This window comes from Esox lucius, chromosome 2 (assembly GCF_011004845.1).
Source record: "Esox lucius isolate fEsoLuc1 chromosome 2, fEsoLuc1.pri, whole genome shotgun sequence".
In the NCBI taxonomy this organism is placed as follows: domain Eukaryota; kingdom Metazoa; phylum Chordata; class Actinopteri; order Esociformes; family Esocidae; genus Esox; species Esox lucius.
In genome coordinates this window covers 38,430,081-38,455,435 of record NC_047570.1, presented here as the reverse complement: position 1 = coordinate 38,455,435, position 25,355 = coordinate 38,430,081, and the positions used below count along the sequence as shown (strand labels likewise).

At 44.0% G+C, this 25,355-nt stretch overlaps 1 protein-coding gene across 2 annotated transcripts in view; it reads left to right on the top strand.

Moving 5' to 3' along the window:
• Positions 1 to 23,595, top strand: part of mapkapk2a (MAPK activated protein kinase 2a) — a 31,202-nt gene extending 7,607 nt beyond the window's left edge. Inside the window, exons 2-10 of one of the 2 annotated variants that reach the window (XM_010874573.5) lie at positions 11,711 to 11,850; positions 16,116 to 16,180; positions 16,270 to 16,349; positions 16,974 to 17,100; positions 18,407 to 18,482; positions 19,130 to 19,254; positions 19,832 to 19,917; positions 20,834 to 20,911; positions 21,629 to 23,595. In XM_010874573.5, the coding sequence (XP_010872875.1) occupies positions 11,711 to 11,850; positions 16,116 to 16,180; positions 16,270 to 16,349; positions 16,974 to 17,100; positions 18,407 to 18,482; positions 19,130 to 19,254; positions 19,832 to 19,917; positions 20,834 to 20,911; positions 21,629 to 21,790 (939 nt within the window). In that variant the 3' untranslated portion in view covers positions 21,791 to 23,595. Of the gene's footprint in view, positions 1 to 11,710; positions 11,851 to 16,115; positions 16,181 to 16,269; positions 16,350 to 16,973; positions 17,101 to 18,406; positions 18,483 to 19,129; positions 19,255 to 19,831; positions 19,918 to 20,830; positions 20,912 to 21,628 lie in introns of both variants that reach the window. The other variant, XM_010874563.5, reaches the window with a different exon arrangement.
• The last annotated feature ends 1,760 nt before the right edge of the window (positions 23,596 to 25,355 follow it).

Below are 25,355 nucleotides of genomic sequence, written 5' to 3'. Positions count from 1 at the left end.
TTCTGAATACTGAACTTTGAGTACCAACCCAATTTAGTTGACATGCTATGATGGCCATTATTACTGAACATGACTGATTCTATGTCATTCAACTTTCTCAGAAAGTTGTTCGAACTTTCTAAGGACTGTCTCAGTAAAATTTAAAGTGGAACTTACCCAATTTTAACCACGTCAAATCATTATAAAATATGATTAAAAACACTCAATGAACACTCCGATGCAGAGTGAGGCATTTGTGTAAAATCTATAGTAAATGTATCAATGAGGTGTATCTTCATTCATCAACTACTAAACATGGTAACAGTGGCGTCCATTCAAGCATTATTACTAGAGCCGTTACTCGTCAGGTTGTTAGATGAGTGGTACTGTGGCTGACATCGGTTCTTTGGAAGTAAACTCTAGTATATATATCCAGTGTTATTGCTGATGTCAGGCTAAACATGGAGCTATGCAGTAGACGAGGAGATAGCGTTCTGGGTTTTCACCGCTTTTTTAATCACGTCATCTCTGAATCAGACTGGCCTTTTGGCTGTGTTTCAAAGGACTCTTAACAGGGTTGGCTTCTTTCACAGATGCTGAACTTGATTCTTAAGTAAAACATTTTACTCAGATGGCTTGGCCGAGAGTTTCCATGTAAGGCAGTACCCAATTAACTAGTTATATAACCTTGTGTGAGTCTCAAAGCACATTATTGTTTATATCTCAAAAATTGTGAAACTTCCACTGGTAGCTATCTGGGGTTGAACTTAAAGCCTTGTAAGCTTGGTCTCAGTTTAAAATAATCTTTCCTTACTTCATAATTTACATGACCCAATCAAGTCTGTCAACCAGTTAACCAGCCACCTGGGGTAAAACTGTGTTACTCTAATGATCAGTCTGGCTTCACAGCTGTGTCTAGCTGTGTGTGTGTGTGTGTATGCCTAAATTAAATCGTTTGTTATGGACAGACCGTATTGTTGGGCTGTTTTTAAAGCTCCTCAATACATTTCAATTTGACCCTTACACTCTGACCCTTTCAACACTCATCAACGTGACCTTAACACTCTGGTTAACTGACCCTGGCTACACACACTAAATAATTTGTTGTTTTGTGTGTTATGTTACCTTAACATTGAATGCCTTCGGCCAGATTGTCTTTGAAAATGTTAATTAGTTCTCAACTTGCCTGGTTAAGAATATGGATGGACACAGTACTCAAACGTGACTGCGACGATCGATCATAAAAACGATGATCTGAGTTAAAAAAAATACTTTTTCGGTGAAGATTACGGCGCGAGTGATTTTTGTTCGCGTGACACTGAAACCGAGCGCTACTTTAGTGAGCCATGCATCACTGTAAATCAGGATCCTCTACTGTGGTGGAAGCTGAACGAGAATCGTTTTACAAAGCTGAGTATCATCGCCCAGTGGTACCTAGCTGTTCCTGGGACATCTGTTCCAGCGGAACGCGGTTTTTTCCACCGCCGGCTTAATTGTGAATAGACTCCGCACACGCCTCTCGTCTGAGCACGTAGACCATCTAAAGTAGGTTGTTACCTATTTGGGTGAATGGTTTTAAAGGGAAGTAGGTTGTTACCTATTTGTGTAAATGGTTTTAAAGGGAAGTAGGTGGTTACCTATTTGGGTAAATGGTTTTAAAGGGAAGTAGGTTGTTACCTATTTGGGTAAATGGTTTTAAAGGGAAGTAGGTTGTTACCTATTTGGTGTTAACTGTTTCAAAGTAATGTGTCTCTTATTCTAGGATTTACACAGGCAACCCAGTTCTGATATTTTTTCCAATCGGATCAGTTCTGAGAAAGATCTGGTGTGATTAATTAAGCATTTTTTTATGGTAACACGTTTCCTCGCATTTAATTTGAAATATTTTAAATAGTATTTTTTTTCCCCTTTTGATTCCCACATGGCTGTTTCATTAATGGGAAACCTGACCTTGACCAGGTGTGACACTTAACAGGTGTTTTCTGTTGGACCTCTGTGATTGGTTGTAAAAACAAAAAACAGTACTAATCCTATAGAACAGTGCTGGTCCAATTATGTTTCTGAAATACTGGAGTTATCTTAACTTATTGTATTATTAAACCTACGTTTTCTCTCATCCACCTCTCCCTCCAACACCCCCCCTCATCCACCTCTCCCTCCTACACCCCCCCTCATCCACCTCTCCCTCCTACACCCCCCCTCATCCACCTCTCCCTCCTACACCCCCCCTCATCCACCTCTCCCTCCTACACCCCCCCTCATCCACCTCTCCCTCCAACACCCCCCCTCATCCACCTCTCCCTCCTACACCCCCCCCTCATCCACCTCTCCCTCCTACACCCCCCCCCTCATCCACCTCTCCCTCCTACACCCCCCCCATCCACCTCTCCATCCTACACCCCCCTCTCCATCCACCTCTCCCTCCTACACCCCCCCCATCCACCTCTCCCTCCTACAGCCCCCCCATCCACCTCTCCCTCCTACAGCCCCCCCATCCACCTCTCCCTCCTACAGCCCCCCCATCCACCTCTCCCTCCTACACCCCCCTCCTCATCCACCTCTCCCTCCTACACCCCCCCCCTCATCCACCTCTCCCTCCTACAGCCCCCCCATCCACCTCTCCCTCCTACAGCCCCCCCATCCACCTCTCCCTCCTACACCTTGTCATCCAATGTTTTCTAAAAACATTTACCAAAATTTCATAGCATCAAACATGGTCACCAAACACACATCCTCTGTTTATATTACTCACTTCAAGATAATTAACATTGTCAAAGATCACAGGCGTTTCCAACTCTGTATCACCAAACAACGTTTTTGCGCTAGGATTTTGAGTAAATAAATAAAACAAATAGAAATGTCTTATGACTGCACACCCTTTTTCTGGTATGGTATTAAACACCCACGGGAATACAGTAACAGGCTGTCAAACGGATGCTATGGGTTCAAAAGGGAGCTGGTTAGAAATTACACTGGTTCAATTAATCTGTTCATTTGCAGTGCAAGTGGTTTTATTAGTGCGTAATGTATATTGGGTGAAATAGGGTTATCAGTCTAATCCTTAGTCTGTTCCTCTAGACACTGATCTGTCAGTATGTCTCTCCTACTTGATGAGTTGTATGTTGGGAGAAGGGACCCATCTGTTTCTATATATGGCTATCACGGAGGATACCGTCTGACTGTTTGTCTGCATATCTGTGTCAGACAGTCAGAAGGACCAGAGTGTGAGGAGAGGGGGGTTGATGAAAACACACATTCAGACTGGCAAAGTTGTTAACTGATGCCACTTAGCCTTTGGCGTGTGTGTGTGCATGCAGTCATAAGTGACTGTGAAGGAGGAGGACAGTATCAGACTTTGTCCCTTACCCTCCTAACATGGAGCTGCCCTGCTAACATGCAGTTGCCCTCCTAACGTCCTGCTAACATGGAGCTGCCCTCCTAACGTCCTGCTAACATGGAGCTGCCCTCCTAACGTCCTGCTAACATGGAGCTGCCCTCCTAACGTCCTGCTAACATGGAGCTGCCCTCCTAACGTCCTGCTAACATGGAGCTGCCCTCCTAACGTCCTGCTAACATGGAGCTGCCCTCCTAACGTCCTGCTAACATGGAGCTGCCCTCCTAACGTCCTGCTAACATGGAGCTGCCCTCCTTATCGTCCTGCTAACATGGAGCTGCCCTCCTTACCGTCCTGCTAACATGGAGCTGCCCTCCTAACGTCCTGCTAACATGGAGCTGCCCTCCTAACGTCCTGCTAACATGGAGCTGCCCTCCTTACCGTCCTGCTAACATGGAGCTGCCCTCCTTACCGTCCTGCTAACATGGAGCTGCCCTCCTTACCGTCCTGCTAACATGGAGCTGCCCTCCTTACCGTCCTGCTAACATGGAGCTGCCCTCCTTACCGTCCTGCTAACATGGAGCTGCCCTCCTTACCGTCCTGCTAACATGGAGCTGATCTGCTTACGCCAGGTTTCAGAGGGCTCAATACTGTTCTAGTTCGTTGTGCTGAAGCAGGATAGTCAAAGTAATTAATAGAAAAATGTTTGTACAGTTTGTGCACAAAAAGTAGATCAATAAATATGCTGAGGTGGCATAGGAATAGTAATGAGACACAAAACACTGGGGCATTCCTGAGCATGTGTTAAAGTGAAAATAACTACAGATTATGATGTACAAGAACACTTTGGCACAGCAGAGAGGCTGATGGAGGAGAGATGAACATGTGCAATGATCAGACAGCATCTCTAGCAGTAGTTTCTGAAAGGCAGTGAGGGAGATGGGAATTTCCAGTTTGAGGGTGTTTTGCAGTTCATTCCAGTCGTTGGCAATCGAAAAGGAGTGATGGCCAAAGGAGGTGTTGGGTTTAGGGATTTCCAGAAAGATATACCTGCTGGAGCGCAGACTACAGGCGGGTGTTGCTATAGTGACAAGTGAACTTAGGTAAAGTAAACCGTAGTGTTTATCAGTGGCAGTTATGTCATTTAAGACCTTAAGCATGGCTGAGGTACACCCATGGCTGGCTCAAAAGCTTGATTGCATAGCGCAGAGCATATGATGGGGTTCAAAATGACTGATTATCTATTTGTAATCCTGGCTTTTGGAAACCTTTGAAAGGCAGGGCAAGATGGGGATAGGTCTGTAGTAATTTGGGTGAAGTGTGTCTCCCCTGTCACAGCTTTCCAATCTCTTTCTGACTCAATTAATTAAACCATTGTAGATTTGGAGACTTGGTTGACCCTAAGATGCCACAGTGTTCTCTCCAACCTTTCACTATTTCTATGCATCCTCAACCCAAAATGTTGCCTTTATTGTGGCATAAAACCAGCTAAGTCTCTAATTTTAGTGAAGTATTGCAACAGTAGCTGGTGTTGAATATCCTACAGTCCATGGCGTCAGGCTCAAGTCTTGAGGTTGCCTGCTGTCCTCTACATCTTGGTCCCCATCCGGGTCCTTGTCTAAGGAGACTGAATGGACCAGGGCCTTGTCTAAGGAGACTGAATGGACCAGGGCCTTGTCTAAGGAGACTGAATGGACCAGGGCCTTGTCTAAGGAGACTGAATGGACCAGGGCCTTGTCTAAGGAGACTGAATGGACCAGTGGACAAACACATCTGTTCTTTTGTCACTAACCCACCCCAAAGCAAATGGGGCTCACAGTCGCCAGCAAAGAGGTGTGTGTGTGTGTGTGTGTGTGTGTGTGTGTGTGTGTGTGTGTGTGTGTGTGTGTGTGTGTGTGTGTGTGTGTGTGTGTGTGTGTGTGTGTGTGTGTGTGTGCGCGGCAGAGCAAGTGGGAGCGTGAAAAGTTACAGCCATTACACACTTAATGCGATGGCAAGAGCGCAACATTGTTGTGTGTGTACATTTTTTTGAATTGTTGCCCTTTTGGTGTCTGCTGTTAGGAGGAGGAGTGGTCTTAACAGTGTGTTGGGAGGTCTGTTAGGAGGAGGAGTGGTCTTAACATTGTGTTGGGAGGTCTGTTGTTAGGAGGAGTGGTCTTAACATTGTGTTGGGAGGTCTGTTGTTAGGAGGAGGAGTGGTCTTAACAGTGTGTTGGGAGGTCTGTTGTTAGGAGGAGGAGTGGTCTTAACAGTGTGTTGGGAGGTCTGCTGTTAGGAGGAGGAGTGGTCTTAACAGTGTGTTGGGAGGTCTGTTGTTAGGAGGAGGAGTGGTCTTAACAGTGTGTTGGGAGGTCTGTTGTTAGGAGGAGGAGTGGTCTTAACAGTGTGTTGGGAGGTCTGTTGTTAGGAGGAGGAGTGGTCTTTAGCAGTGTGTTGGGAGGTCTGTTGTTAGGAGGAGGAGTGGTCTTAACAGTGTTTTGGGAGGTCTGTTGTTAGGAGGAGGAGTGGTCTTATTAGTGTGTTGGGAGGTCTGTTGTTAGGAGGAGGAGTGGTCTTTAGCAGTGTGTTGGGAGGTCTGTTAGGAGGAGGAGTGGTCTTTAGCAGTGTGTTGGGAGGTCTGTTGTTAGGAGGAGGAGTGGTCTTAACAGTGTGTTGGGAGGTCTGTTAGGAGGAGGAGTGGTCTTAACAGTGTGTTGGGAGGTCTGTTGTTAGGAGGAGGAGTGGTCTTTAGCAGTGTGTTGGGAGGTCTGTTGTTAGGAGGAGGAGTGGTCTTTAGCAGTGTGTTGGGAGGTCTGTTGTTAGGAGGAGGAGTGGTCTTTAGCAGTGTGTTGGGAGGTCTGTTGTTAGGAGGAGGAGTGGTCTTTAGCAGTGTGTTGGGAGGTCTGTTGTTAGGAGGAGGAGTTGTCTTAACAGTGTGTTGGGAGGTCTGTTAGGAGGAGGAGTGGTCTTATCAGTGTGTTGGGAGGTCTGTTAGGAGGAGGAGTGGTCTTAACAGTGTTTTGGGAGGTCTGTTGTTAGGAGGAGGAGTGGTCTTAACAGTGTGTTGGGAGGTCTGTTAGGAGGAGGAGTGGTCTTAACAGTGTTTTGGGAGGACTAGGAGCTGAGCGCAGACTGTTTAAGTTTAAGGTTAGAATTAGGTTTGTTTAGATATAAAGTGTTAGGTTTATTTAGGCATCAAGGTTTTAGTATGAGATTAAGGTTAGGTTTATTTAGGCATCAAGGTTTTAGTATGAGATTAATGTTAGGTTTATTTAGGCATCAAGGTTTTAGTATGAGATTAGGGTTAGGTTTATTTAGGCATCAAGGTTTTAGTATGAGATTAGGGTTAGGTTTATTTAGGCATCAAGGTTTTAGTATGAGATTAGGGTTAGGTTTATTTAGGCATCAAGGTTTTAGTATGAGATTAGGGTTAGGTTTATTTAGGCATCAAGGTTTTAGTATGAGATTAGGGTTAGGTTAAGGTTAGGACATTTTTTTATATTTTTAATGGTACTAAATTGCAAGTTCCCACCTTGATAGTATGTGTGCTTGTTTGAGTGAGTGTGTTCTAGTTTCAGTGTGAAATAAAACAGACCAAACGCCATACCACATGTCCTTGGAAACATCTCTGTCTCTCTATTCCATTGTAATGTGAAGAGATTCATTGGCTTGGGAAAGATTTATTTACATTGCCAAAGCAAGTGGGGGTATAGCAGTCATAAAGTAAACATTAATCACAAAGGTTTAATTCAACCCACTTGGTTGATAGGCTTTAGTCGGCCAGTAAGTTGTGGTTGAGACGTTGTAGTTTTATTTTCTTCTGTTAGTGGTGCGTGAGACATCTGTGATTGGCGCCCACCTTGGGTTTAATCCAATGCTTGGTAAAAATTCTGAAAACGCAGGTGCTAGGCCTGGTAAACATAGCATTCGTTTTCATGTTCCACATTTTACAGGTGCTGGTCATAAAATTAATATCATCAAAGTTTTTTTTTTTCTTCAGTAATTCCATTCAAAAAGTGTAACTTGTATATTGGATTCATTCATTACACACAGGCTGATATATTTCAGATGTTTATTTCTTTTAATTGTGATGATTATAACTGACAACTAATGAAAATCCCAAATTCAGTATCTCAGACAATTTGAATATTACAATTTGAATATGACCACTATAAAAAAAGATTTTTAGAAATGTTGGCCAACTGAAAAGTATGAGCATGTACAGCACTCAATACTTAGTTGGGGCTCCTTTTGCCTGAATTACTGCAGCAATGCAGCGTGGCATGGAGTCGATCAGTCTGTGGCACAGCTCAGGTGTTATGAGAGCCCAGGTTGCTGTGATAGTGGCCTTCAGCTCTTCTGTATTGTTGGGTCTGGCGTATCGCATATTCCTCTTCACAATACCACAGATTATCTATAGGGTTAAGGTCAGGCGAGTTTGCTGGCCAATTAAGAGCAGGGATACCATGGTCCTTAAACCAGGTACTGGTAGCTTTGGCACTGTGTGCAGTTGCCAAGTCCTGTTGGAAAATTAAATCTGCATCTCCTTAAAGTTGGTCAGCAGCAGGAAGCATGAAGTGCTCTAAAACTTCCTGGTAGACGGCTGCGTTGACCTTGGACCTCAGAAAACACAGTGGACCAACACCAGCAGATGACATGGCACCCCAAACCATCACTGACTGCTGATACTTTACACTGGACTTCAAGCAATGTGGATTATGTGCCTCTCCTCTCTTCCTCCAGACTCTGGGACCTTGATTTCCAAAGGAAATGCAAAATGTACTTTCATCAGAGAACATAACTCAGCAGCAGTCCAGTCCTTTTTGTCTTTAGCCCAAGTGAGATGCATCTGCCGCTGTGTATTGTTCAAGAGTGACTTGACACAAGGAATGTGACAGCTGAAACCCATGTCTTGCATACGTCTGTGCGTGGTGGTTCTTGAATCACTGACTCCAGCTGCAGTCCAATCTTTGTGAATCTCCCCCACATTTTTGAATGGGTTTTGTTTTACAATCCTCTCCAGGGAGCAGTTATCCCTATTGCTTGTACACTTTTTTCTACCACATGTTTTCCTTCCCTTAACCTCTCTATTAATGTGCTTGGACACAGAGCTCTGTGAACAGCTACCCTCTTTAGCTATGACCTTTTGTGTCTTGCCCTCCTTGTGCAAGATGTTAATGGTCGTCTTTTGGACAGCTGTCAAGTCAGCAGTCTTCCCCATGTGTTGCCTACAGAACTAGACTGAGAGACCATTTAAAGGCCTTTGCAGGTGTTTTGGGTTAATTAGCTGATTAGCACCAGGTGTCTTCAATATTGAACCTTTTCACAATATTCAGATATTCTGAGATAATGAATTTGGGGTTTTCCTTAGTTGTCAGTTATAATCATCTAAATTAAAAGAAAGAAACACTTGAAATATATCAGTCTGTGTGGAATGAATGTATAGATTATACAGGTTTCACTTTTTTAATGGAATAACTGAAATAAAATAACTTTTTGATGATATTCAAATTTTATGACCAGCACCTGTATAGTTGCTAGGTTTTGTGTTTGTATGTTAACATTGTTTACTTTCATCCCAGTTTCTGTCCTGTAACTTTCCCTAAGCTATCACTGAAGACTAGCTAGCATTATATTTGAAATGTATACTATCATTTAGTCACTAAACAGGTTAAGATAATTATACACGATGATATAAATGTTTGGAACCTTTAACAACTAAACACAATTCTGAAACTTCGGTTCTCCTCAGAGTCCGTTATTTCTAGTCCTCAATAGGAACGTGGTTAATGATTCTTGCTAACGTGACTACAAAAAAGCTTAGAATTGAATCCAGTGTTTGATTATTTTATTCATGTGAGAAGAATGATATCAAACAGGAAATCCTATATAAATAAGAAATTCAATGAATAATGTTTGATATCCTCAGCTTGTAATTCTTTCCAACACCCTATTCCCACATTCATATTTCATCAACAATATCACCCGAGTGAAATCGCGATAATTCTGTTCAATCTTTTTTAAATAAAGTCCTAAAGAAAGCTTTGTTCATACTGCATTTTGTTAGCCTATTTTCTGCATTCTAGGGTGTTGAGTGTCATGTTGGTTTTTTAATTAGAACTCTGGTAAATTCTTTAAAACATATATTTTTGAAGGTCTGCATTTTGAAAATGCAGGTACCTGAAAGATAATGCAACCTCAGGAATGTTTGGCACCTGTCTGACTGGAAACGTAACCAATCAGATAACATTTACAGAAACTTCTGTCATTGTTGGTAGTGGTAGGATTGAATGATTAACTATTGTCACTTGTTGTTCATTTGCCAGTGAACATCATGAAAATGACCAGAGAAGAAACTTTAAAGTAGTCTAACTTAACTTTAAATGTTTTAGTCACTGGTCTCGACCTGCGGCCCAAGGCACTAGATAACATTTTGTCCTCTGAGCTCAGCTCTTTCACCTCCATGATCCCAGTGCAAAAGTAAATAGAAACGTGTATTTAGAAATTATGTAAATGTGATATAATTGAATTGTGATCCACATAACTGTTTTCATTGTGAATAAGTCCTTTTATTTGTGCTATGTAAAAAATGAATACTTTTTAGTGTGATTGCAATGTTATTGAATGCCTCAGTTCGAAGATAAGCTTGTTGGAACAAAGTGACAGCTTCTCATTATAAAGAAATACCAACGTCCAAATCACCCTTGTCAGCAAGACACAAGAATATTTTTGTGATTAGTGTCTTGTTTCTATATAATATTGAAAATTGTCACTAAAGCATTAATGCCATTATAATTAAGGTGGTTATAGAAAGACAGTGAAAACCTCTTTACTGTCAGATGTTTGGACCTTATTTTTTACCTCATCCAGGGTTCTGTCCGGAGGCTGTTGTTCCTCCTGGCAGTTACTCCTTCTGGGAGAGGAGCGCTGGGGAGTCATATATTCCTGGCAGCCAGTAATGTGCTGGAGCATGTCGGTCTCATAAAAAGGAAAGTTGTTGAGTGGGTTTTGGGTGTTTTTTTGCATCATTCAGACTGACATGATCCTCTATCAACTGTTACATGATCGCATCATTCAGACTGACATGATCCTCTATGAACAACTGTTCTCAGAAAGTGATCTCAAATCATCTGAAAGTGATCTTATTGTCTAAAAGGATCTTTCTCTCTGGAAAGGATCTGACACTCGGTCACTGTCAATGGGATGGTTTAACACCCTTTTCTTCTGAGTGATGAATAATGAAGACTGTTGGACAGAGTCATGTGTCTGTTGTTCCTCTGAAACAGAACAATAACAATTTGGTCAAAATGATGAATCTCCTTGGTAACATTTATTTATGTTGTACTAAATGTTATGTGCACCTAAGCAATTCCATTGTAAAATACATTTCCTTTAAGAAACCAAATATAATAATGTGTTGATCACTATTAACCCAGGTCAATAGGAACAACACACAATAACCAGGTGATACACAGATACATAAGAAATGACAAACCTTGATTATATAATGGATAGTCAAATGGGTTGTGGGGGGTCGCTGTGCAGAGCCCTGTTGCACTGGTACTTCCTTAGATCTGGACGTGTTGCACTGGTACTTCCTTAGATCTGGACGTGTTGCACTGGTACTTCCTTAGATCTGGACTTGTTCCTCCAGTACTGCCTTAGTTCTGGACTTGTTGCACCAGTTCTGCCTTGGTTCTGGACTTGGTGCCGGGACTTCCTTTTGATTCGGCAAAAACAATGGATAGGTAGAGACAGACAAAGACAGACTGATGGACGGACTGTGTAGCAGAACAACGGAGTAGCCTTGTTGTAAGGACCTTGAAAAGGGCAGTTTTCTAATCTGGCTGCAATTACTTACTTCCACCCACAGAGGGTGCCATCGCACCACTTACACAGATATCCATCTGCTACCACAAAGAGACTATACAGACTATACCGACTACCCTTACGAGGAGCTCACGACTTACCAGCCACAGCGGGGCGTGTGGATGACGATTATATGACAGCTCTCTACTGAGAATAATACAAAGCTGTAATTACAGAAGTAAAAAATAATAAATAAAATAAAAAATGTATGTACAATTTTAAGTTGACATTACACACGTTTTAAAAGGAGAGAGGCATTTTGAATGTTATTATGTGCTGTGTATAGTGATGTAAAAAATGCAAATGGTAACAAGTGAGAATGAAAAGGGGAAATAAAGACATGAATGTGGTAGTACTGTATTCCATGTTGCTTTATTTGTTGGTTGTTTCCTTCGTTGCTCTTTGTCTTTCTGTGTCTCTCATTTTTGGTTTAGAGGGGTATTATTGGGATGGGAAACAATCAGTCTATCCTGGCTCCTACCATATGCCAACTCAACAAGTTTGTGTTAACAGTGCAGTAAGAGTGTGTGTGTGTGTGTGTGTTTGTAGATGCTGCAGGACTGTGCCAAGGCTCGGAGGGAGGTGGAACTTCACGGACGGGCGTCTCTTTGTGACCACATCGTACGCATTGTGGATGTCTACGAGAACCTCTACCAGAGCAGAAAGTGTCTACTCATAGTTATGGAGTGGTGGGTACACAAACACACAACACACAGTTTAGGTTGGTGAGAATACAAATGATGTTTTAATGAACCTAAGTCTCATTCTCAACCTAAACCTTCAGTGCTGTGTGTCGCCCCCTGGTGGTGGGGTGGACACAGTGCAGCTTCTCTGATATTTGTTCCTAAATTAGTAGTATTTGAGATTTATATCAGTCAGGAAACACATCTGGGTTTCAATCATTCAGAATGGTATCTGCTTCTCTGCAAGTGATGAATCATCTGAGCCTTTATCATGATGGGCATGAAGAGGTGCAGGGAGATGGCTGGAGTAGTTGTTATCCCTGGGTATTTCCATATGGGTTAACATATTGCATATGTTAAGGTTGGTTAGCCTGCTATGGTTGCTGGTTAAAGAGATGTGGGTGAGTTGAACTATGTGGTTGTGTTGACTTCAGGATACTCTGTCTGGCATCACTAATGCAACCTTATAGGATAAAACACTACTGGAACTACTTTTTCCACATACTGTGACTTTGGAATGTATTCAGTATTTGGGCAGTTTCTCCAGTTCTTACTTAGAGGTCCTCTAAAGGTCTGTCACATTTTTTTGAGGAGTGTTGGTGAACTACAGTCTTTAGGTCATCCCATAGATTTAATTGGGGTTCCATTCCCGACTTTGGCTGGGACATTCACTCCAGCATTGTCCTGTCTGTGGATCAGATTTTCTTCAAGGACCTCTCTGCATTTTGCTTAGTTTATCCTTCAACCCTGTCCAGTCCCCAGGCCGTGCCACTGACAAGGATCCCCATACACAGTATGCTCCCGACACAGTGCTTCTGCATAGGGATGGTGTTGGCCATGTTACAGGCGGTGCCACTGACAAGGATCCCCATAGCATGATGCTCCCGACACAGTGCTTCTGCATAGGGATGGTGTTGGCCATGTTACAGGTGGTGCCTTGTTTTTGCCAGAAGTAACTCTTGGCATTCAGGCCTGAATGTTTTTGGTCTTATACGACACAAGCAAGATGACATTTGCTTGATTGATGGAGGTCTCTGAAGGATGCTGAGAGTTGCTTGGACTTCATGGCTATTGTTTTATTTATACATCTAATATAGACAGGTGTCTGTGTTTCTAAAAGATAAGAAACATTGTCAGGTTTGGTCTTAACCATATGATACCAGATTAAATGACCTATCTGAGTCCCTCAGAAGAACTATTCTTGATGCAATGAGTATGGGAGGGGTTACAAATCAATTTCCTGGAAATTCAAAGTACATCACTCCACTGTCCGATGGGTCATCTACGACTGAGACCGTTCCATACTACTGGTGATCTACGACTGAGACAGTTCCATACTACTGGTGATCTCCGACTGAGACCGTTCCATACTACTGGTGATCTACGACTGAGACAGTTCCATACTACTGGTGATCTCCGACTGAGACCGTTCCATACTACTGGTGATCTACAACTGAGACAGTTCCATACTACTGGTGATCTACAACTGAGACAGTTCCATACTACTGGTGATCTACAACTGAGACAGTTCCATACTACTGGTGATCTACATAAGACTAGTTACCACACCAAATTCAGCCGGAGAAGTGCACCAAAGAAAGTCTCTAAGAACCCCCGGGTCATATCAAATAATCTACAGTGGGGAGAACAAGTATTTGATACACTGCCGATTTTGCAGGTTTTCCCACTTACAAAGCATGTAGAGGTCTGTAATTTTTTATCAAAATCCAGAAAACCACATTGTATGATTTCTAAGTAATTAATTTGCATTTTATTGTATTTGATGCATCAGAAAAGCAGAACTTAATATTTGGTTCAGAAACCTTTGTTTGCAATTACAGAGATCATACGTTTCCTGTAGTTCTTGACCAGGTTTGCAAACACTGCAGCAGGAATTTTGGCCCAGCCCTCCATACAGACCTTCTCCAGATTCTTCAGGTTTCAGGGCTGTCGCTGGGCAATACGGACTTTCAGCTCCCTCCAAAGATTTTCTATTGGGTTCAGGTCTGGAGACTGGCTAGGCCACTCCAGGACCTTGAGATGCTTCTTACGGAGCCACTCCTTAGTTGCCCTGGCTGTGTGTTTCGGGTCGTTGTCATGCTGGAAGACCCAGCCACGACCCATCTTCAATGCTCTTACTGATGGAAGGAGGTTGTTGGCCAAGATCTCGCGATACATGGCCCCATCCATCCTCCCCTCAATACGGTGCAGTCATCCTGTCCCCTTTGCAGAAAAGCATCCCCAAAGAATGATGTTTCCACCTCCATGCTTCACGGTTGGGATGGTGTTCTTGGGGTTGTACTCATCCTTCTTCTTCCTCCAAACACGGCGAGTGGAGTTTAGACCAAAAAGCTCTGTTTTTGTCTCATCAGACCACATGACCTTTTCCCATTCCTCCTCTGGATCATCCAGATGGTCATTGTAAACTTCAGACGGGCCTGGACATGCGCTGGCTTGAGCAGGGGGACCTTGCGTGCGCTGCAGGATTTTAATCCATGACGGCGTAGTGTGTTACTAATGGTTTTCTTTGAGACTGTGGTCCCAGCTCTCTTCAGGTCATTGACCAGGTCCTGCCGTGTAGTTCTGGGCTGATCCCTCACCTTCCACATGATCATTGATGCCCCACGAGGTGAGATCTTGCATGGAGCCCCAGACCGAGGGAGATTGACCGTCATCTTGAACTTCTTCCATTTTTCGAATAATTGCACCAACAGTTGTTGCCTTCTCACCAAGCTGCTTGCCTATTGTCCTGTAGCCCATCACAGCCTTGTGCAGGTCTACAATTTTATCCCTGATGTCCTTACACAGCTCTCTGGTCTTGGCCATTGTGGAGAGGTTGGAGTCTGTTTGAGTGTGTGGACAGGTGTCTTTTATACAGGTAACAGGTTCAAACAGGTGCAGTTAATACAGGTATTTAGTGGAGAACAGGAGGGCTTCTTAAAGAAAAACTAACCGGTCTGTGAGAGCCAGAATTCTTACTGGTTGGTAGGTGATCAAATACTTATGTCATGCAATAAAATCCAAATTAATTATAAAAAAATCATACAATGTGATTTTCTGCATTTTTTTAAAATTCCGTCTCCAGTGTACCAATGATAAAAATCACAGACCTCTACACGCTTTGTGAGTAGGTAAACCTGCAAAATCGGCAGTGTATCAAGTCCTTGTTCTCCCCACTGTATGAGCTCTCTTACCAGAAGCGATATGGAAGTGCCTGAGTCAACTGTATAAGAGAGATTGTACATGTACGTGGCGTACATGGGAGGTCAGGAAGGAAGAAACCTGCTCTCAAAAGAAGAATATCAAGATTCACCTGTCAAACACCACATTGGTAAAGACTAAAACTACTGGAACAATGTGCTCTGGACAGGTTGTTCTGTGGGGTTGTTTGACCACAATACCAGATGCCATGAGGGTCAAAGGACCTCATACCAACAGTAAAACAGGGATGTGGGGACATTATGGTGTGGGGCTGCCGCAAGGCCGGGGCAACTTGCCTTCACTGAGTCAACTGTGAATTCCGTACGTGCAAGTATTTATATCGCACTATCTTTACCACTTAGCTGATGTAAACACTTTTAGTTTTAAGGAGTCTTAAAGGAAGTTGACCCGTTTCCCCTAAACAGGCTGGTTCACACTCTCTCATTGGCGTCTCTTTTCCTCTTTCAATCGTGAGAGATATCAAAGCACCACACATCCTTTCTCTCGCTCTCACACATACACTCACGTGTGCAGAAGTTGCGGCTAACCTCGTCGCCGGGGGTGGTGTGTTGTGGTTAGTGCCAAACTCGGCAGCTTTTCATTACTCTCACGCCGTTCAGTGTTAAAAAGGGCTGAACATTGCCAATACTTTTGTCTTAACTGTGTTTTAACATGGTATGTTCTGATGACTGGTGCTGTTCATTAAGAAGCCCCCATGTCTAGGACAACTCCTGCAAACAGTCTCCTCTCTATCATTTTCGTTTTCTCTCTCTAATTCTGACTCTTTCCATCTCTCTAATACTCACTCTCTTTCCATCTCTCATTCTCTCTATTACACCTTCTGCTGATCTCTATCTTTTTCAAGACCTTTCTCATCTCTTCCTCTGTCTGTTAGGTTTTCTTTCTGAATGACTGGATACCCCTATGGCACTTTTCCAGTAAACCCCCTTTCACGTTACAATGACTTTCACTTCAGCCTGCAGAGAGGGGTGCGTGTGTCTGTGCACGTGCGTGCGTGTGTGGGGCTTCAGTGTGTTACATCAGGAATGATCCCTAAACGTGTGTTTCAGCATGGACGGTGGAGAGCTGTTCAGCCGAATCCAGGACAGAGGGGATCAGGCCTTCACAGAGAGAGGTAACATAAGACACACTCAACACACAGAGTGGCAACACAGACATAACACATGCTACCCACGGTGACACTAATTGAAACTGTCTGCACAGAGGCGTCTGACATCATGAAGAGTATAGGAGAGGCCATTCAGTTCCTTCATGCCATCAACATCGCTCACAGGGATGTCAAGGTACGCAACCTCAAACCAAAAGGACTGCATTCAGTGGAAATGGTCCAAAACTAGGACCAGGACTAAGATTAGGACACAGACTCGGGGCCAGGATTAGGACCAGGACTAAGATTAGGACCCAGACTCGGGACCAGGATTAGGACCAGGACTAAGATTAGGACCCAGACTCGGGACCAGGATTAGGACCAGGACTAAGATTAGGACCCAGACTCGGGACCAGGATTAGGACCAGGACTAAGATTAGGACCCAGACTCGGGACCAGGATTAGGACCAGGACTAAGATTAGGACCCAGACTCGGGACCAGGATTAGGACCAGGACTAAGATTAGGACCCAGACTCGGGACCAGGATTAGGACCAGGACTAAGATTAGGACCCAGACTCGGGCCAGGATTCGGATCAGCACTAAGATTAGGACCTGTACCAAGATTAGCGCCAGAAATAAGATTAGGACCAGGTTTGTATTCAGCAGACCTGCTTACTCATTACCAGCTAAAAGAAAGATAATTTTTATATATTCATAGGAATAATGTAATAATATATTCAGAATGTTTATTTCCTAAACAATTTTATAGAATTGTACTGATCTCAGTCCCCTTTTCCTTCCTTCTTTCTCCCATGTAGCCAGAGAACCTGTTGTATGTGTCTAAGAGACCCAACGCGCTGCTGAAACTAACAGACTTTGGTTTTGCTAAAGAGACCACCACAAACAACTCCCTGGCCACGCCCTGCTACACGCCCTACTATGTCGGTAAGAAACACACAAACACAACTCACTGGCCACGCCCTGCTACACGCCCAACTTCGTTGCTTTTAGCATGGTTAGTTATTTTCTGTTGTTGCTAGCCTAAACTAGACATTAATTTAATCGCAAGTAGCATTTCCACTTAAACATATTATAATCACGTAACTAACAACTTCTATGCTGAGCATAAATTACATATCTGGTCCTGATTAATGTTTGTAGATCAACATCTCTGGCTACCTTGACTATATTATCCCTTTGAACTTGGTGCCTTGATCAAGAGCACAATGGTAGAAGATGGTAGAACTATTGGATCATAGACCAGCAACTTTCTATTTAGATTTATGTGGGATACCAATATATTCTGCTAGTCATTGTGATAATTTGATGGGAAACATTTAAGGGCCAATAACACCCTGTGGGCTGACTTGGAAAAAGACAGCTCCTGCGCTTACAGTTGGGCCCATAAGTTTGCATACCCTGGCAGAAATTTACATTTTGGCATTGATTTTGAAAACACGACTGATCATTCAAAAAATTTATTTAGGGATAGTGATCATATAAAGCCATTTATTATCACATAGTTGTTGGGCTCCTTTTTAAATTATATTGATAACTGAAATCCAAATGGCCCTGATCAAAAGTTTACATACCCTTGAATGTTTGGCCTTGTTACAGACACACAAGGTGACACACACAGGTGAAAATGGCAATTAAAGGTGAATTTCTCACACCTGTGGCTTTTTAAATTGCAATTAGTGTCTGTGTATAAATTGTCAATGAGTTTGTTCGCTCTCACTGAGCAGGCTAGATACTGAGCCATGGGGAGCAGAAAATAACTGTCAAAAGACCTGCATAATAAGGTAATGGAACTTTATAAATATGGAAAAGGATATAAAAAGATGTCCAAAGCCTTGATGCTAAAGGGGGCAATACACAGTATTAAGAACTAAGGGTATGCAGACTTTTGAACAGGGATCAGTTCATTTTTTTCTTTGTTGCCATTTTTTGTTTTATGATTGTGCCATTCTGTTATGACCTACAGTTGAATGTGAATCCCATAAGAAATAAGATACATGTTTTGCCTGCTCACTCATGTTTTCTTGACAAATGGAACATATATTACCAATTCTCCAAGGGTATGCAAACTTTTGAGCACAACTGTATTTAAATAAAACATGATATACCTTTAACATAATGCACTGCTTTTTAAACAGATATTTTTGTATGTGTGCTGCCCTGCCCTAACAGGATGTGTGCTGCCCTGCCCTAACAGCTTTTTTTAAAACAGTTTTCCATTTCTCTTTCTCAGCTCCAGAGGTGCTGGGTCCAGAGAAGTATGATAAGTCATGTGACATGTGGTCACTAGGCGTCATCATGTATATCCTGTAAGTATCATTTATGGACCATGCACTATACCAACTCATATAGACCATGCACTATACCAACTCATATAGACCATGCACTATACCACCTCAAATAGACCATGCACTATACCAACTCATATAGACCATGCACTATACCAACTCATATAGACCATGCACTATACCAACTCATATAGACCATGCACTATACCAACTCATATAGACCATGCACTATACCAACTCATATAGACCATGCACTATACCAACTCATACAGGCCATGCACTATACCAACTCATACAGGCCATGCACTATACCACCTCATAGACTATACCACCTCATATAGACCTTGGACTATACCACTTCATAGACTGTACCACCCCATATAGACCATGCACGATACCAACTCATATAGACCATGCACGATACCAACTCATATAGACCATGCACTATACCAACTCATACAGACCATGCACGATACCAACTCATACAGACCATGCACGATACCAACTCATATAGACCATGCACGATACCAACTCATATAGACCATGCACGATACCAACTCATATAGACCATGCACGATACCAACTCATATAGACCATGCACTATACCACCTCATATAGACTATGCTATGTATGTTTCTCTCAGTCATTTGCTCTGTTTGTCTCCCCAGGTTGTGTGGCTATCCTCCTTTCTACTCTAACCATGGTCTGGCCATTTCGCCTGGGATGAAGAAGAGGATTAGGATGGGGCAGTATGAGTTCCCCAACCCTGAGTGGTCTGATGTGTCAGAAGAAGGTAAGAGAGACAATCTGCAGCAGGTTCTAACTGGGCCATGATGGTGAATCTCAGTAAGACTCCTTTAAAGTCCTATCTGCCAGGACAAAAGATATGCCCTACACCCAGTTAGCCTAAAAGACACAATGCAAACCCCCAAATAATGCATGCAGAGCTCAATTATGACTGTCCTCTAATTAAGTCCTAGAAATAACCTTTAAATTATTCTCCTAAGGAATGGAACTCTCCTATGAGGTCCTCATCTACAGAGGGACCTAGAGAAAAGCTGTCTAGCGCCTCGTTTCCATTGGTGTCAAATCCTGGTGTTTTACCCTAAAGTCCAGAAATGTTTCTGTTTCCATTGAATTGGGCCAGCTCCAGAGAGAGTAGTAGCCCTACTCTCACTTGGTGCCAAGGCCCGGACTTTGGGTCTTTGGGTCTTTGGGTCTTTGGGTGGGGTTTGTGGGTTGAGTGAAATACCGCAATGTGCAAACACAGGAACAAGAAATGTGACCCATGACTGTTAGAAAAGGGCAAAACATTGTAAACGTAGCGTGCGTGCGCGCGTGTGTGTGTGTGTGTGTGTGTGTGTGTGAAGCCAAGCACCTGATCAGGACCCTGCTGAAGACTGAACCCACTCAGCGGATGACCATTGCAGAGTTCATGAACCATCCCTGGATCAACGTGAGTCCCACCACAACCCACCATTCAGTTCAGAAAGCCTTACTACTACTCACCTAAAGGATTATTAGGAACACCTGTTCAATTTCTCATGAATGCAATTATCTAATCAACCAATCACATGGCAGTTGCTTCAATGCATTTAGGGGTGTGGTCCTGGTCAAGACAATCTCCTGAACTCCAAACTGAATGTCAGAATGGGAAAGAAAGGTGATTTAAGCAATTTTGAGCGTGGCATGGTTGTTGGTGCCAGACCGGCCGATCTGAGTATTTCACAATCTGCTCAGTTACTGGGATTTTCACATACAACCATTTCTATGGTTTAAAAAGAATGGTGTGAAAAGGGAAAATCATCCAGTATGCGGCAGTCCTACTGTGCAGGCTGGTGGTGGTGGTGTAATGGTGTGGGGGATGTTTTCTTGGCACACTTTAGGCCCCTTAGTGCCAATTGGGCATCGTTTAAATGCCACGGCCTACCTGAGCATTGTTTCTGACCATGTCCATCCCTTTATGACCACCATGTACCCATCCTCTGATGGCTACTTCCAGCAGGATAATGCACCATGTCACAAAGCTCGAATCATTTCAAATTGGTTTCTTGAACATGACAATGAGTTCACTGTACTGAAATGGCCCCCACAGTCACCAGATCTCAACCCAATAGAACATCTTTGGGATGTGGTGGAACGGGAGCTTCGTGCCCTGGGTGTGCATCCCACAAATCTCCATATGAGGTGGTATAGTCCATGGTCTATATGAGTTGGTATAGTGCATGGTCAAACACAGTATTAGTATGGTGTTCCTAATAATCCTTTAGGTGAGTGTACATGCACTTTATAGACAAATATCAAGTAATTCATTACAGAAACTATAATATGAATTGCCTCTATCCTGTCCTATATCTGTGTGTGTGTAGCAGTCAATGGAGGTTCCTCAGACTCCTCTCCACACCAGCAGAGTTCTGAAGGAGGAGCAGGATGTCTGGGAGGACGTAAAGGTGAGCTTGCGGGTCGAGAGTTGAACAACTTAAAGAAAACTAAATATCCCACCAAGACCATATGGCTCTGCTCTAGTACAGCAACATTGCAAAACCACTTCTCTTTAAACGGTGCCAGACACAAGGGATGGTTATGTTATGAACACATTATATAGAACACAAACCACTTCTGTGTCACATGAATGTAAATGTTGAGGAAGGTCAGATATTCATTTGTGAGGTGAGGCTTGGGTGCTTGAACATTTCTGTAAGACGAGGGAAGGGCCTACATAGCTCCTCCCTTTCGCGGACCTGCTTCCCTCGGTTGCTTAGCACTTCTTGAGGTAAGTATTTAGTGTTTGCTATTGCTCTTTAGATGTATCCTGATTTCAATAGCGGGTAACAGTGGCTTAGCGAATAAAGATATCTTAGCTAGCTAACACGCATTTTTTGAAAAACCAGGTTATATTCACTTGTTAGCTAATTTTGTAACAAAAAAAAAATCCCCCAGCTTGGTTTGCATTTCATGAATCACATGCTCTTGGTCACTGTTATTTAGCCATTTAGACAATCTATCCTCTTTTTAATGAAACCTCTGTTTTTGCTTTAGCTCTGTGAGGTGTTGAACTCCAAAATAGTTGGACCAATGCGATTGTCTGGAATTTCGTAAGGTCAGTTGTGACTAAGTCTTTGAAACATTGATTGTGTTCTGATGTACTTCTTGTGTGTGTCATTCAGGAGGAGATGACGAGCGCTTTGGCCACCATGAGAGTTGACTACGAGCAAATCAAAATCAAGACTATCGAAGAATCATCCAATCCCCTTCTGATGAAGAGGAGGAAAAAGACCCAGCCGTCAGCCAATCACACAGCCCAAGGCACAGAGACTCCTGCCCTCTGAGACACGCGCACACACAGATATATAATCATATAAGGGACACAAACACTCACACCTACACGCCCATACACACCAAAAAGCTACAAACGCACACACACCTGGGATGTAAAAAGCAATAAGGGTTATCAACTAACGGGAAGTTAGAGAGGATACATCATGGATTTTCTTAAAGCCTTCAAGTTTATTTTTTTGGATCAGTTTTAATGTTTTTAGAAACATTTATTTTTATTACTCTTGAGTTTTGAGCTGAAGAACCACTCTGTTCTGGTCACCTTTTACACTAGCACGCAGAGCGCACGTGAACTGGAGAAGTAAGAAGGGCTGTGTGTGCATCTGTGTGGGTGGGTGTGCACGTCTGTCTGTCTGTGTGTGTGTGTGTGTGTGTGTGTGTGTGTGTTTTTATAATGGCTAAATCCCCCAAATAATATTTGATATCACAAAATTCTGCTTCCTTCTGAAGTGTGCACATGTTCACTACTCTTTAAAAGCATTGGACTGTTGAAGGCCCCAGAGAGCCTCCACAGGTCAGCCATTTCCTACAAGGGGAAGTGAACCTGTACAAACTGTTCAATTGACCTCACAATTACTGTACTGGGTCATAGTTGACTACTTGCCCTTCGGTCTACTGGACCCTTAAGTACCCATGGACATCTGATTGGCCTAGGATGCCCATGTTTAAGATGTCTGATTGGCCCAAGGTGTCAGTGTTGAAGGCATCTGATTTCCCCTGGATGCCTGTGTTTAAGACATCTGATTGGCCCAAGGTGCCAGTGTTTAAGACATCTGATTGGTCCAAGGTGCCAGTGTTTAAGACATCTGATTGGCCCAAGTTGCCAGTGTTGAAGGGCTGAAACAAAGCTGCCATGTTTCATAATGGAAGGCAGCGGGGCCATCTCAGCCTAATGCTGTTCTGTGGGTTTTGTAGTGTTTGTAGTTTCTTCTGTTTGTAGTTGTTAACCTGGCTGCTATAAGGTTCACAATCATCCTTTTTTAATCCCCTTTTACCAATATTACTCTTTAGACTTTGTACAGTGATGCTGTGTGAATGCTATGCAGAGGCCTCCACCCAGAACTACCTTTTTAGATCTTTTTAATATACTGCTTTGATTTTTGTGTACAAATGTGTGTGTTTGAAGTTCTCTGTACGAAGGACTAACCAACTGATATTCCACTGTGAAGTCTGCATCCCAAATATCACCCTCCTCCAGTGGGGGTCTCCGACTCCATCCCCCTTAGCAGCTACTGGGGTTAATGATCTGGGTGCTGTCCTTTGACTTGAAGACATCAGGGTTTCTTCACTACGTCTGTAGCCTGTTGCAGATGGTGGTTGACAGGAATACTTCTGCTTAGAACTGCCATGTATGCTGATCTGTTTGTTAGAACATACAATAAATCATTTATATTTTGAGAGTGAAGAACATGAACTGAGAGGGCAGACAGCTTCCTGTCTAGGCCCTATGCAGCAGACAGCTTCCTATCTAGGCCCTGTGCAGCAGACCGCCTTCTATGTAGGCCCTGTGCAGCAGACCGCCTTCTATGTAGGCCCTGTGCAGCAGACCGCCTTCTATGTAGGCCCTGTGCAGCAGACCGCCTTCTATGTAGGCCCTGTGCAGCAGACCGCCTTCTATGTAGGCCCTGTGCAGCAGACCGCCTTCTATGTAGGCCCTGTGCAGCAGACCGCCTTCTATGTAGGCCCTGTGCAGCAGACCGCCTTCTATGTAGGCCCTGTGCAGCAGACAGCTTCCTATGTAGGCCCTGTGCAGCAGACAGCTTCCTATCTAGGCCCTGTGCAGCAGACAGCTTCCTTTCTAGGCCCTGTGCAGCAGACAGCTTCCTATCTAGGCCCTGTGCAGCAGACAGCTTCCTATCTAGGCCCTGTGCAGCAGACAGCTTCCTATCTAGGCCCTGTGCAGCAGACAGCTTCCTATCTAGGCCCTGTGCAGCAGACAGCTTCCTATCTAGGCCCTGTGCAGCAGACAGCTTCCTATCTAGGACCTGTGCAGCAGACAGCTTCCTATCTAGGAGCTATGCAGCAGACCACCTATGTAGGCCCTGTGCAGCAGACAGCTTTCTATGTTGGCCCTATGCAGCAGACAGCCTACTATGTAGGCCCTATGCAGCATACAACCTTCTATGCAGCAGACAGTCTCCTATCTAGGCCCTATGTAGCAGACAGCCTGCTATGTAGGCCCCTATGCAACAGACAGCCTTCTATGTAGGCCCTATGCAGCAGACAGCCTCCTATGTAGGCCCTATGCAGCAGACAGCCTCCTATGCAGCAGATAGCCTGCTATTTAGGCCCTATGCAGCAGACAGCCTTCTATCTAGGCCCTATGCTGCAGACAGCCTTCTATCTAGGCCCTATGCAGCAGGCAGCCTGCTATTTAGGCCCTATGCAGCAGACAGCCTTCTATCTAGGCCCTATGCAGCAGGCAGCCTTCTACGTAGGCCCTATGTAGCAGACAGCCCTCTATGTAGGCCCTATGCAGCAGACAGCCCTCTGTGTAGGGGGTGCACTACTTTTAGGGCCCTAGTCATATGTAGTGCACTTCTGTCATAGGGTGCCATTTGGGATGCACACTGACTTACCACCAGCAGGCCTCCCTCTATATCCCTCTATATCCCTCTGCCTCCCTCTATATCCCTCTGCCTCCCTCTATATCCCTCTGCCTCCCTCTATATCCCTCTGCCTCCTTGTACTTCCTTGTACCTCCCTGACCTGGACCTTTGGCACTGACTCCACCCTATGGTATTACACTGTTTGCTATTTGACTGCCCCTTTATCTAGGGAGGGACTCTGTCCCCATCTTATAACACAGCCTGGCCAGCCAGTCCAGCCATTACAGCCTCATTTACCTGAATGTAGGCGCTGATTCTAGGCATTCTAACTCTATGCTGTACTCGGGTCTCAGCGGACTGGCCTCACTCTGGTTGGCCTCTATGCTCTACTCTGGTCTCAGCGGACTGGCCTCACTCTGGTTGGCCTCTATGCTCTACTCTGGTCTCAGCGGACTGGCCTCACTCTGGTTGGTCTCTATGCTGTACTCGGGTCTCAGCGGACTGGCCTCACTCTGGTTGGTCTCTATGCTGTACTCGGGTCTCAGCGGACTGGCCTCACCCTGATTGGTTACTGTGACAGTTCTGTCAATGGTACAGTAGAGATGATCACATGTTTCTCTTTTAACGGTTGTTCCAGTGTTATTCAGGTGTTCTGGCCCCTCCCCCTCTGGCCCATTCCTGATTTTGTGAAGCACGGATCAGTCCCGCTTTCTTCTGAGTTGTTCAACTGTTGACCTCTGTTGGCATCAGCTTTGGAATAAAACACTTGAAACACTGATGTCTCATGGTATTTCTCACGGGCACACAGACACGTTGTCACAGTGTTTTTGGGTTGATGGGTGGCGTAGGGCATGTGTGCTGTTGTAGGGTTGAGGCCAAACCAGCGGCTCTAGTTTTGATGTGGTCAGACACACCCTCTCTCCTTCAGAGGTTGAGCCCCATGTTGGTGTCGATCACTGGGGCGTTGGTAGATCCAGACTGTGATAACCTGACCTTGTATTATAACCCC